Here is a 14329-nt window from a genome sequence, read left to right on the forward strand (position 1 = left end):
ACACACAGTTGAACCTTTTGAGGGAGGTCCCATTAAAAGAGTTCATAGGTCAGAACTGCGACTTTGTGCAACACCGGTTCCCACACCCAGAACTAAAACTAAGTCACATGCCAGCACACAGCCTGTAGCTGAGGATGTGCCAGAACCATCTGAACCTGATTTTGTTGTAGTTGAGGAAGTCCCCCCTCCGAAGCTTCTGCAAACATCAAATCTGCCTACTGTTGTTGAAAGAGTTGAGTTACCAGTGACAACACCTGCAGATGAGAGTGACAGTGAGGGACCTGAGGAGGGTCATGCAGAGATGAGAAATTATGATACAGAAACAGAATGTGTAAATAATGATGTGTATCCAGATGTCAATGACAGTGACTTACCCATTGCAAAAAACAGGGACAGGCACGCACTAACAGACATTGCTTGTGGAGCAAGAAGTAAAGCCTGTGCACCTAAACCTGCTGTTAGAAAAAGCAAGCGAGAAACTGCTGGGTCTCATTCAAACCCATTCCACTTGCCAAGGTCAGCCTGTAATGCTGTCTCAGTCAGCACAGACATGGTTTCCCAGGCTTTGAGAAGCCTGGGTGCTGTTCTTTTTGAGAAAGCATTGCAGGGAGCATTTGAGTCCATTCATGTTTCGTAGTCACCGAGGACGCTGACTTATTGCAGGGGAGTATGTAGCCGGGTGGTAAATTGGTTTAGATGTTATTTTCCACATAGGTGTGATATAGCTCTCAAAGCTGCTTGAATGTTAATACATGTGTTCTTTATTGTTTTCTTTTGGGTGTAAAATTATTTAAGTGTAAGCAAAATGTGAAGTAGACTGTAAGTGGGCTGTAGCAGCCTCACTTGTCATTCCTGGTTTTGGTCACTAGGCAGCAGCATGGGGCAATATTATTGTCGCTCCACCAAGTGCATCTTGGTCTTCCTTCCTGTTTATTTGCGAACAACCTGGAGATTTGCAGAGTGGATGTGACTCATATAATGTTGTGTGAAGTAGTAGACACTCCTGACATTGATGTCCTGGGATTTGATGCGAGGCATTGACCGCTGTGTTCTCAGTTGCATTGCAAGGATAAACGACAGTGTTGAGTTGTGCAGTTTCCAGGGAGTTCCACGTCGGGTTGGTGAGACAAGTATCAAATGTAAGTGTATTTTGCAAATATACTTTGTACATGTACATGCCAATTTTGTGTGTTTATGGCTGCTAACCATGTTATCTGGCTCGGTTTTATGTTTCTGTTGATAGTCATAGCCCACTGCCATATTTTTCGTATTTTGTTCTTTGTTATTTTTCTTTTAAAACCATTTTTTTTCTTGTGCTCACTCTTGCCTCAAGTCGTGAAAGCACATGAGCCACTCGCTAAAAGAACTTAGTAGCTTACACACTCTGTTAAAGATGACCTGTTGCAAATGTGGTGAACAATAAAATTCAAGCTACAAGAACCCTGGAAGCAATTGTGTCCTGTGTGGCATCTAATTCCACGGGCTACATATTTATTGAGGAAAATTATCCAATATTACATATCTTTGAGTGGCAAAAGTATGTGAACCTCTAGGACTAGCAGTTAATTTGAAGGTGAAATTAGAGTCAGGTGTTTTCAATCAATGGGATGACAATCAGGTGTGAGTGGGCACCCTGTTTTATTGAAAGAACAGGGATCTATCAAAGTCTGATCTTCACAACACATATTTGTGGAAGTGTATCATGTCACGAACAAAGGAGATTTCTGAGGACCTCAGAAAAAGTGTTGTTGATGCTCACCAGGCTGGAAAAGGTTACAAAACCATTGCTAAAGAGTTTGGACTCCATCAATCCACAATCAGACAGATTGTGTACAAATGGAGGAAATTCAAGCCTATTGTTACCCTCCCCAGGAGTGGTCGACCAACAAAGATCACTCCAAGAGCAAGGCGTATAATAGTCGGCGAGGTCACAAAGGACCCCAGGGTAACTTCTAAGCAACTGAAGGCCTCTCTCACATTGGCTAATGTTAATGTTCATGAGTCCACCATGAGGAGAACACTGAACAACAATGGTGTGCATGGCAGGGTTGCAAGGAGAAAAAGAACATTGCTGCTCGTCTGCAGTTTGCTAAAGATCATGTGGACAAGCCAGAAGGCTATTGTAAAAATGTTTTGTGGACAGATGAGACCAAAATAGAACTTTTTGGTTTAAATGAGAAGCATTATGTTTGGAGAAAGGAGAACACTGCATTCCAGCATAAGAACTTTATGCCATCTGTGAAACATGGTGGTGGTACTATTATGGTTTGGGCCTGCTTTTCTGCATCTGGGCCAGGACGGCTTGCCATTATTGATGGAACAATGAATTCTGAATTAAACCAGTGAATTCTAAAGGAAAATGTCAGGACATCTGTCCATGAACTGGATCTCAAGAGAAGGTGGGTCATGCAGCAAGACAACAACCCGAAGCACACAAGTCATTCTACCAAAGAATGGTTAAAGAAGAATAAAGTTAATGTTTTGGAATAGCCAAGTCAAAGTCCTGACCTTAATCCAATCAAAATGTTGTGGAAGGACCTGAAGCAAGCAGTTCATGTGAGGAAACCCACCAACATCCCAGAGTTGAAGCTGTTCTGTACAGAGGTATGGGCTAAAATTCTTCCAAGCTGATGTGCAGGACTGATCAACAGTTACCAGAAATGTTCAGTTGCAGTTATTGCTCCACAAGGGGGTCACACCAGATTCTGAAAGCAAAGGTTCACATACTTTTGCCACTCACAGATATGTAATATTAGATTATTTTCCTCAATAAATAAATGGCCAAGTATAATATTTTTGTCTCATTTGTTTAACTGGGCTCTCTTTATCTACCTTTAAGACTTGGGTGAAAATCTGATGATGTTTTAGGTCATATTTATGCAGATATATAGAAAATTAAAAGGGCTCACAAACTTTCACGCACCACTGTAGCTGTAGTTTTTTTTTTTTTCAGACAACAGCAACATATGTCAGACATCTTGGCTTGGCTACAATCTGTAAAAAAAAGTTTGCTTGTCCCCTAGGATAAGGGTAGCAATGGTTGCTAACGTAAATGTGATGTCAGTGCAAGGGGTCTATTTAGAGTAGTTAGCATGTCTTTGAATTGTTGAGAAAACCATAGCAAGCCCCCACACACAGAACATTCAAGCTGCACCAGTGTTGTAAAGTCACTAAACCTTGAGTATGAGTCTAGGCTCGAGTCTCCAGTGTTCAAGTCCAAGTCAAGTTGAAGTCATTAAAGAAAAATTCGAGTCAAGTCGAGTCCACTACTAATCTGAGTTGAGTCTGACACATGTCTCGATATCAACAGGGCAAATAACATGAGAGAGGGTTAACACTAGCTAGTTCATTGGTCAGCAAGAAAGTCCCACAATCAACAAAGCAATGAACATAGTGTCACTTACTTCTCTGGGTGTAGTCTTGCCAAATGACAATTGAAATTCGAGTTTGTCCCCATCATCTCCTCAATAGTTTTTCTACATATGGAACACATAGCAGTGCATTTTATCCCCACTGCACGAGAAGTCTGTATAAGCAAATTGGCCAATCCTGGGGCATTCTCTCCAGGCATATTAGCACCATTAGCGTTAGTTTGTTCTTGAACATGACATATGAACAAGTGAATGTGCATTCTCTTGCATGAAATTAGTATAAAAACTAATGTAGATTTAAAGATCTTATGCCAAATTATTATGGCACACTACAAAAAATAAAGAAAAACTCAGAGTCCTCGTCTCCAATTTACAAGTCCAAATACAGTTAATGTATGAGTCCGAGTCCAAGTCTGAGTCATCAGTACTCAAGTCCAAGTCAAGTCACGAGTCCTTAAAATTAAGGCATGAGTCAGACTCAAGTACTACAAGCCTGAGCTCCACACAAAAAGGCCCCATCAGCCATGAGATTCAAACCCAAAACCTCCTTGCTGTGAGGCAACAGTGCTAACCACTGCACCACCGTGCAACCCTCAGGTGTGACCTGTTAAATAGACTGTTTAAACAGCTAGTTGCTCTGAATGTCTACTCTTGGTTTGAGCCCTTGGTTTCAACTGTGAAGACTGCATTTGTTGTTGTAGGTACAGCCGTCCAGTCTAGAACTACAAATCCCATCAACTAACTTCCGTGATGACCTACATCACGCCTGGGCGGGATTACCTTCATCTCATCCTCCCTGAGTCCATAAGTGACTCAGCCACACTTCCGTTTGCTCTCTCTCGTCGTGGACTCCGAGCCGTCCAGACATAAAGAGACACCCTCTCACCGGACCGTCCGAAATCATGACTTCTGCCTGGCAATAAAGAAGATTCAGCGCGCTTTCATGTTTACCACTGGCCATGGTAAAAATACTACCTAAGTGCGCTATTTCACTCATTTTGAGTTTACAACTGGTTTGTTTGTTTATTATAAGTAACGTTACGACTGCCGCCCGAGCAGTTAATTAAAAGTTAGAAGCGACCAGATTCCTTCTGACTTAATCGCTGTGCACATTATTGAGCAGAGACTCTTCCTCATGAATAACGATGCGTCGGACCAAGAATTCTCTGCTTTTTACAGAAGCCTCCACGAGCTCTATGAAACTCCGCCTCTTCGGGACATCTCTGCATTCCTACATAGGAGCAAAATACTGGAAGTAAGGCTGGCATTTGGGCAAACTAGTCTTAGGAATTAGCTTTATGAAGTAGTGTGAATTTAAACTCAGGAACTGTTTAATTGTGCACACTGACCATTGTGTTCTACAATTGCTCTCTCTCAGTTGTTTTAATAGATAGGTTGTTGCATGCTTTCTCTCTATACTTTCTAACACCTTTAATTTCATTATTACGCATATTTTGACCTCATCAAGATTTCAGTAGATTTAGTAATGTTATAAGCTAGTGCAGGGGTGTCAAACCTGATCCATAAAGGGCCGTGTGGCTGCAGGTTTTCATTCCAGCCATGCAGCAGCACCCTGATTTGGCTTATTCAATCAACTGACACACCCACCCTTTAATCAAGGGTGGGTGTGGCTGCAAGTATTTGACTGTGTGAAGACAGTTCAGTTGATTGAATGAGCCAAGTCAGGTGTGCTGCTGCATGGCTGGAATGAAAACCTGCAGCCACAAGGCCCTTTATGGATCAGGTTTGACACCCCTGAGCTAGTGGGTTAGCAATCATGACATATTCCTTTGTCTGCTTAAACCATGAGGTGATCCCCTTTTGTCCTCAAACCACGAGGCGATCCTAACCTCCCCCACTTGAGATAACAGTCCAAATCTGAGTTAGTTACCGCTCACATTCAAACTCTCTTGTCTCCTCCTTCTCATACTGCGCAGTCGCGCACGGGACACACCCTAAGAGCTCAGTGGCTCGCGTAGTAGTAAGGAGAAAATCTCTGCCTCGCACCCCTCCCTCTCTCTCTCTCTCTCTCTCTCGCTCCCCTCTCACACACACACACACCCACACCCACAGTACTACCTCACCATTTATGCTTATATATAGATATATATCACTGATGACCATATTGAATGTAATTCAACTGCCATTACCCATTTGATATCTTTGTTATAATAAATTAAATTATTCTGTTAAACTGTGCTCATTTGTCTGTTTTGCTGATATATTTTTGAAGTCACACAATCTAAAAGAATTCCAAATTGCCTTCACCCAAGAGTATATGAATACTATTGGCTGTAGTGTCTATGTAGTATGGTAAGTAATACATTATTGCTGCATTGGTAGTGATCATAATAATTTGGAATATACCATAATTTAGCTGTTTGGTAATTTATTATTAAACAACAAAATTAAAGGTATTATTAATGAGACTAATTTAATGAGACTGATTTAATGAGACTGATCACTTAAGACCAATTGCACCCACATTGTTAAAAAGGAAAAACCAACATGAAGACCATGGAACTGTCTATGGGAGAAAAGCAAGCCATTTTGAAGTTGAAAAAAGGAGAAAATTAATCAGAGACACTGCACAAGCATTATGCATACCCAACACAACAATTTGGAATGTTGAAAAAGAAAGAAAGAAAGTGGAGGTAGTGTTATGGCTTGGGCTTGCATGGTTGCTTCTGGAACGGGCTCACTAATATTTATTGATGATATAACTCATGGTGGTAGTAGCAGAATGAATTCCAAAGTCCAAAGATTCATTTTGTCTGTCAATTTACAGAGAAATGCATCCAGTCTAACTGGAAGGATCTTCAGCATGACAATGACCCAAAACACACTGCCAACACAGCAAAGGACTTCATCAGGGGAAAAGTGAAAAGTTCAAAAGTAGAAGGTTTTAAACAGGCCAAGTCAATCATCAGACCTTAACCCAACTGAGCATGCACTCCTGGAGAGGGGAGTGAAGGGAGAAACACCTAAAACAAATGGCAACTGAAACAACAGTACATGCCTGGAAAAGCATCACACAATAAGAATGCAATGGTTTGGTGAGCTCAGTCTGTTGCTTGCTTGATTGCAAACAAGGCATATGCAAGCAAATATTAAGTGTTATTTATCCCCTTCGGGCACAAGGAAGTAAGTAATGGAACTTCATGTGTACAATTGTACACATTATGTCCAAAGGGGTTAAGACTAAATGTCCCTATACTTTTGCTGACCTAAACATGGGGAGTGGGGGTGTCCTTCCACCAAAGGGGTCATTTTCTATGTTAGTTAACATTTCTATATCTAAATATCAGGAAATGAAAGCTGAACTCCTACCTGCCATCTAATATTCATCATTTAACCCTTCTTCAGTAGATAGAAAAATCAAAGGAATTGGCCTTGTTGTGCCAATACTTTCAGAGGGTACTGTATCTGTGTTCTCCATATTCTTGCTTGGTTTACCCATCTTATTCTGTTTCTATATGCAGATTATTACAGACAAAGATGAAACTTATATGAACTGTGTAATCCTTACCTTGCGCTGACAGGGAACACGCTCATAGGCTTTGATGAGACGGTTTTTGTGGTACATCATGATGCCATAGTGCTCTTTGGTCTTTGTGTTGTAGCCAAATGTGATTGGTATTGCCTTTGTCTGAGAGAAAGACTTAAGGATCATGACACCTAAATCATTTTAAAATTATTTAAGAGTGATATTTTTACACATTTAGTTGCTCTAATATTTGGCACAAGGATACAAGGGAAGGACAACAGACAGGTTTGTATGTGTCCTTGAAGACATTTGCGAGAGTTTTAGTGACAAACTGAGCTTGCACCTCCTTCCCTTGAAGGATAATGTGCATTTTTGGCTTAAGGTACAGGATACTGCAGTATGCCTGAATTAAGAATAAAATAAACACAAACTTGACTATATCTGGACCAGCATTTAAAAAAAAAATAATCTTCAACTCTGTCTTGAATTCTGAGTGGGGAAAAAAAAAGATTACAATGAGGTAACTTAATTTGTATCAGATGAAAATTCATTCATGGTGAACTTTAACAGTCCTGTTGATCTACACTATACTGCCAAAAGTATTCGCTCACCTGCCTTGACTCACATATGAGCTTAAGTGACATCCCATTCCTAATCCATAGGGTTCAATATGACGTCGGTCCACCCTTTGCAGCTAGAACAGCTTCAAGTCTTCTGGGAAGGCTGTCCACAAGGTTTAGGAGTGTGCTTATGGGAATTTTTGACCATTCTTCCAGAAGCGCATTTGTGAGGTCACACACTGATGTTGAACGAGAAGGCCTGGCTCTCAGTCACCGCTCTAATTCATCCCAAAGATGTTCTATCGGGTTGAGGTCAGGACTCTGTGCAGGCCAGTCAAGTTCATCCACACCAGACTCTGTCATCCATGTCTTTATGGACCTTGCTTTGTGCACTGGTGCACAGTCATGTTGGAAGAGGAAGGGGCCAGCTCCAAACTGTAAAAACAGTCTGCATGCCTAGGTGCTTGATTTTATACACCTGTGGCCATGGAAGTGATTGGAACGCCTGATTCCGATAATTTGGATGGGTGAGCAAATACTTTTGGCAATATAGTGTATGAAAGTGCATAAAAAGCACAACTTTTTTTGGAAGAAGAACATTATGTTATTCTGCCTGCTAATCATCTGTTTTTCACTGATTAACACTTGTTTTTCCACAATCCTTCATTCACTTACACACACACACACACACACACAATATAAACACATACACATCCCTAACTTTTCTATCACTCCTTGTAAGGTTTTGCCATTTGTGTGTGCATTTATGAACATTTTTTCCCCTGTTCATTTGTCTCTGATTTTGATTTCCTATTTCCCCTTTCATCTGATGGGAACTGTCTGGAACCAAAACATAATGAAGTCAAGCTGTGGTTAAGTCTCATATCTTCCTTTCTAAAAGACCCCTCTTATTTCAGTGAACTAAACCAGTGGGGCAGCACGGGCATGGTCGAGCATCAGCTGTGGGAGGCGAGAAGTCCGGTAGAACCGGCAGGTAGCACGTGACGAGTTTCACCTGTGTTTTTTTTTTTTACTAGCAATTTACTTGTGTGTTTTTCTGTGTTCTTGCAGAGTGAGGCCGGTAATCACAGAGAGAGAGAGAGAGAGAGAGAGAGAGAGCTGAGCTACCCGGCCATATTGTGTGTGTGTGTGTGTGTGTGTGTGTGTGTGTGTGTGTGTGTGTGTGTGTGTGTGCGTGAAACCTAAAGTCACTGAAAAGTAAAAGTAAAGATAAATAAAAAATGCATTTTGTCAAACCTGTCTCCCTGTTCCTCATTCCCTAACCTACAAGAAGTGTTATAACTAGTTAACTCTAACAATTGATCATTTCAACATTCAGTAGTTACAATCTCACCCGCAGTGAATATTCACTCTCAGGCACAGACATATGAACTTCAGGTTGGTGCGTCTTTGTCTCTTTGGTGGTCTTCTCAGACACATCAACAGGGATCTGGATGTCATAGCGGTCCTTCTTGAAGTCCAATTCTAATTCTCCTGAAGATGTTCTGTAACAGAATAATTTTAAGTGAAACTATTAACTAGATATTATGGTATTGCACAAACCAATCCTCTGTTGCTCTTGGCCTTCAATAGTTTATCAAAACAAAGTATAAAACCCTTTTTTTCTTCAGATATTATTTGACAATATTTGTTCAATAAATCAGAGGCTATCTGTTATTTTGTAGAACAGAATATCTAATTTGACATGATATTTTAGAGCATTATATTTACGATATGAATATTATATTTTGGGTGGCATGGTGGTGTAGTGGTTAGCACTTTTGCCTCACGGCAAGAAGGTCCTGGGTTTGAGCCCAGTGGCCGACGAGGGCCTTTCTATGTGGAGTTTGCATGTTCTCCCTGTGTCTGCGTGGGTTTCCTCCGGGTGCTCCGGTTTCCCCCACAGTCCAAAGACATGCAGATTAGGCTAACTGGTGACTCTAAATTGACCGTAGGTGTGAGTGTGAATGGTTGTCTGTGTCTATGTGTCAGCCCTGTGATGACCTGGCGACTTGTCCAGGGTGTACCCCACCTTTCGCCCATAGTCAGCTGGGATAGGCTCCAGCTTGCCCGTGACCCTGTAGAACAGGATAAAGCGACTAGAGATAATGAGATGAGATGAGAATATCTAATTTGACATGATATTTTAGAGCATTATATTTACCATATGAATATTATAATTTGGGTGGCACGGTGGTGTAGTGGTTAGCGCTGTCGCCTCACAGCAAGAAGGTCCTGGGTTCGAGCCCAGTGGCTGACGAGGGCCTTTCTATGTGGAGTTTGCATGTTCTCCCTGTGTCTGCATGGGTTTCCTCCGGGTGCTCCGGTTTCCCCCACAGTCCAAAGACATGCAGGTTAGGCTAATTGGTTGCTCTAAATTGAATGTGAGTGTGAATGGTTGTTTGTCTCTATGGCAGCCCTGTGATAACCTGGCGACTTGTCCAGGGTGCAACCCGCTTCTCACCCATAGTCAGCTGGGATAGGCTCCAGCTTGCCCGTGACCCTGTCTCATCTCATCTCGTTATCTCTAGCCGCTTTATCCTGTTCTACAGGGTCGCAGGCAAGCTGGAGCCTATCTCAGCTGACTATGGGCGAAAGGTGGGGTACACCCTGGACTAGTCACCAGGTCATCACAGGGCTGACACATAGACCCTGTGACCCTGTAGAACAGGATAAGCAGCTACAGATAATGGATGGATGGATATATATTCAAGCCAATAACACAGGCCACCAAAAACTGTGGCTGATATTGGAAAATCCTATCAGTAGCTGAATAAAGCTGGACTGGAAGACGGCACAGAGGCACTACTCATAGCTGCACAGGAACAGGCCCTAGGCACAAGATCGATAGAGGCCGGGGTCTACCACATGAGGCAGGACACCAGGTGCAGAATGTGTAAAGATGGCCTTGAGACAATCCAGCACATAACAGCAGAGTGTAAGATGCTAGCAGGAAGAGCGTACATGGAACACCATAACCAAGTGGCTGGCATAGTGTACAGAAACATCTGTGCCAAGTATGGACTGGAAGTCCCAAGGTCAATGTGGGACACACCTCTGAATGTGGTTGAAAATGACCAAGCTAAGACCCTGTGGGACTTCCAGATACAGAAAGACAAACTGGTAATGGCTAACCAACCAGACATGGTAGTGGTGGACAAATGGGAAAACAAGGCTGTGGTGATAGATGTGGCAATGTCAAGTGACAATAACATCAGGGAAAAGGATCTTGAGAAGCTCGAGAAGTATCAAGGACTGAAAGAAGAGCTAGAAAAGATATGGAAGATAAAGACAACAGCGGTCTTTATGGTGATAGGCGCCCTCAGTGCAGTGACCCCCAAAGTGGGAGAGTGGCAACAACGGATCTCAGGAACAACATCTGAGATCTCTGTCCAGAAAAGCACAGTCCTAGAAATAGCTAAGATACTGTGCAGAACTCTCAAACTTCCAGGCCTCTGGTAGAGGACCTGAGCTTGGGGTGAAAAAGACCGCCCAAAATAAGGGGCAAGTGGGGAATTTTTTTTTGATAAATATGTATGTGTGTCAATCCACCAGATTTTCATACCAGATGCTCAGATTATTTATTTTGAGTTATACCCACTTCATTAAACTACAAAGGCTCTGTATGCAGGAAATACAAACCAAAGTGAAATTGGACCAAGGGAAGTTACTGTAAATCTGACATGAAGTCATGTGCACTCAGCCCAAAATGGTCCATTTTCCAGGCACTGACTACAGATGATGCAGAACCTTGTGAATCCATCAGGAGACAATCTCGACTGTAGATTATTAGTGAATTTCCCAGATTTGTTGAGCAACAGACTACAAAATGCTGCTTGGAAGGTCAAGAAAACACATGGTGAACTATTAGTGCCACCAAGCGAATGTTGTGCGAAAACTGTGCTTGCATGATTGATGCAACAGTTATTCCATGAAATCAAGTTGTACATGAGCTGATAGCTGACGAGCCGCGGTGCGCCGAGTTGGCTATAAGCCATGTATGACAAAATTGAGTGGAATAACTTTTATTCTGTCCACATTCACTGGATTTTGAGAAACATAGCATTTTATTTTTATTTTTTGCAAATTCAATCCATAAAAAAAACTTTATACAAAATGTCCAACAAAATAATTTTCACTTAGAATGTAAACAAATCAGCAAAATGACAGTAGCAATTTGTGAAAATGATAATAATAATAATAATAATAATAATAATAATTATTATTATTATTATTATTATTATTATTATTATTGAAAAATAAAAAAAGATACATTCTTACCATCAAATACTTTTATTCCATTTTTTGGGTTTTTTTTTGGGTGGGGGGGTTATTTTTGAGTAGAGTTTTTATTTTGTTCTCGTCTGATTCAGTAACATGGTCCACCATTTCTTCTTCTTCTTCTTCTTTTGGGTTTTTTGGCAGTTGGCAAGCCAAGTTAAAGGTGCATTACTGCTGCCAACTGGGCTGGAGTGTGAAACAGGAGACATTGGGGGAGAAACTATATTCTTTAATCTATTTCTGTTTCTTTTAAATACTTGATAACAAACTGATATGTCTAACCTGATGCGCTCCACCATTTTGTTTTTCTCTACTCATGGTATATGAGCTGATATCCTCATAGTAGAGTAGCCAGTCAGAGTGTGAGATTGCTCATATCCAGTGAATGTGGATAGAAAATATCCACATTCAGGAATGTCTAATATTGTGTAGGACCCTTTGTCCTGCCAAAACCTCTGAAGGTGTGCTGTGGTATCTGGCACCAAGATGTTAGTAGCAGCTCCTTTAAATACTGCAAGTTGTGAGGTGGGACTCCATGGATCAGACTTGTTTGTCCAGTCCGTCCCACAGATGCTCAATTGGCTTGAGAGCTGGGGAATTTCAAGGCCAAGTCAACACCTAGAACTCTTTGTCATGTTCCTCAAACCATTCCTGAACAATGTTTGCAGTGTGGCAGGGTGGATTATCCTGCTGAAAGAGGCCACTGACATTAAGCAATACCATTACCATGAAGTGGTGTACTTGGTCTGCAACAATGTTTAGGTAGGCTGTATATGTCAAACATTCACATGAATACCAGATCCCAAGGTTTCCCAGCAGAATATTTACATTGCCTCAACCAGCTTGCCTTCTTCCCATAGTGCACCCTGGTGCCATCTCTTCCCCAGGAAGCAACACACACACACACACACCCAGCTGTCCACACGATGTAAAAGAAAATGATTCATCAGACCAAACCACCTTCTTCCATTCCTCAGTGGTCCAGTTCTGATGATCACATGCCCATTGTTGGTGCTTTTGGCAGTGGACAGGGGTCAGAATGTTCACTCTGACCAGTCTGGAGCTACATAACCGCATATACAGCAAGCTGCAATGCACTGTGTATACTGACATGTTTCTATCATAGCCAGCATAAACTTTTTCAGCAATTTGTGCAACAGTAGCTCTTCTGTGGGATTGGACCAGATGGGCTTGCCTTCGCTCCCCATGAGAATCAATGAGTCTTGAACAGCTATGACCCTGTCGCCGGTTCACTGGTTGTCCTTCCTTGAACCACTGAAGGTACTAACCATGACATACTGTGAACATCCTACAAGACCTGCTGTTTTAGAGATGCTCTGACCCAGTCGTCTATCCATCATAATTTGGCCCTTGTCAAAGTCGCTCAGATCCTTACGCTTGCTCATTTTACCTGCTTCAAACACTTCAACTTCAAGAACTAACTGTTCACTTGCTGCCTAATATATCCCACCCTTGCCAGGTGCCATTGTAATGGGAAAATCATATACACACCTGCGTAGGTTCCAGATGATGATGCGGGTCCCACTTGATTTGGTGCACAACCCATCAATGACACTGAACTCAGACAGCAGTTTTTCCTTGGTATTAAACAGAGAATGTGACAGGATAGCATGAAGACACTCATCATACTCTGGTGCAGCACTGAGTGAACAGTAAGGTTAAAGACCAAACTGCACAGAGGAACATTTATTTAACTTTCTGTGTCACTAACAAGCGCTGGCCCCCAACGTAAATAAATAAATAAATAAATAAAAAAAATCCCTCATCCTTATAAGTACATACAGTATTTTTTCCTTCATATACTGATTGTATTACTAACCCCATTTCCAGAAAAATTGGGATATTTTCCAAAATGCAATAAAACAAAAATCTCTGATTTTTAATTCACATAAACCTTTATTTAACTGACAAAAGTACAAAGAAAAGCTTTTCAATCATTTTATTGACTAACTTAAAGGTTCTGACTGCAAAGTTGAATTCTGGGCAAAATGTTCTATGTCTATAGCTATTGAAATTTCAAGATGTTGCAATGTTGCACATACCATGTACCCTATGTGTCACTGTTTTGCTGAGATAAAATGTGTCCCGCATTTTACGATTCTGAAAGTTGCCAAAGCAAGTGAGCAGCAATATCAGGTGACCACCATGGGGTGTGTTTGACCTACTTTGAACCAAAACAAGTTGACATGGGCAAACATGGCGGACTCCACTCTCCTGCGAGCTAAAAGCCAGTGGAAAAGAAAAGGTAAGCCTGCCAAATGAGTGCAATTGCAAGATAGAGCAAGGTTATATGATGTCATTTTCCTGGACAGATAACTAAATCATTCTAGCTAGTGCTTAGCTATCTTAGCCTTAGAATGCATGGGCTCAATTCCACGGTCGTGAGCATAGAGTTATAAGGGCCTTTCATGTTACATCATCAGAACTGCAGATTTGTTTATCCAGCCAAGTTTTGTGTTTGACAATGACCGGCACAAATTTACGCGAGTGATTCTCAGCCCCATTCAGTACATCTACAGATAAACTTGTAGAAGTTACATTGAAAAGAACAATGCTAGAGACCTGTAGTGCTTTTGGATGTAATAACAGATGTGGAAATAAGCCTGGTT

General features: G+C 41.5%; 1 protein-coding gene across 1 annotated transcript in view; it reads right to left on the reverse strand.

The window, feature by feature from the left end:
* LOC132891651 (MORC family CW-type zinc finger protein 3-like) overlaps positions 1-14329 on the reverse strand; it is a 168452-nt gene that overhangs the window by 138531 nt on the left and 15592 nt on the right. The window contains exons 5-8 of the mRNA XM_060929443.1: positions 13212-13365; positions 8773-8923; positions 7124-7261; positions 6901-7020 (exon numbers count right to left, since the gene is read on the reverse strand). Coding sequence (XP_060785426.1) covers positions 6901-7020; positions 7124-7261; positions 8773-8923; positions 13212-13365 — 563 coding nt within the window. The remainder of the gene's footprint in view (positions 1-6900; positions 7021-7123; positions 7262-8772; positions 8924-13211; positions 13366-14329) is intronic.

The sequence above is a fragment of the Neoarius graeffei genome, chromosome 9, assembly GCF_027579695.1.
Source record: "Neoarius graeffei isolate fNeoGra1 chromosome 9, fNeoGra1.pri, whole genome shotgun sequence".
Lineage (NCBI taxonomy): Eukaryota > Metazoa > Chordata > Actinopteri > Siluriformes > Ariidae > Neoarius > Neoarius graeffei.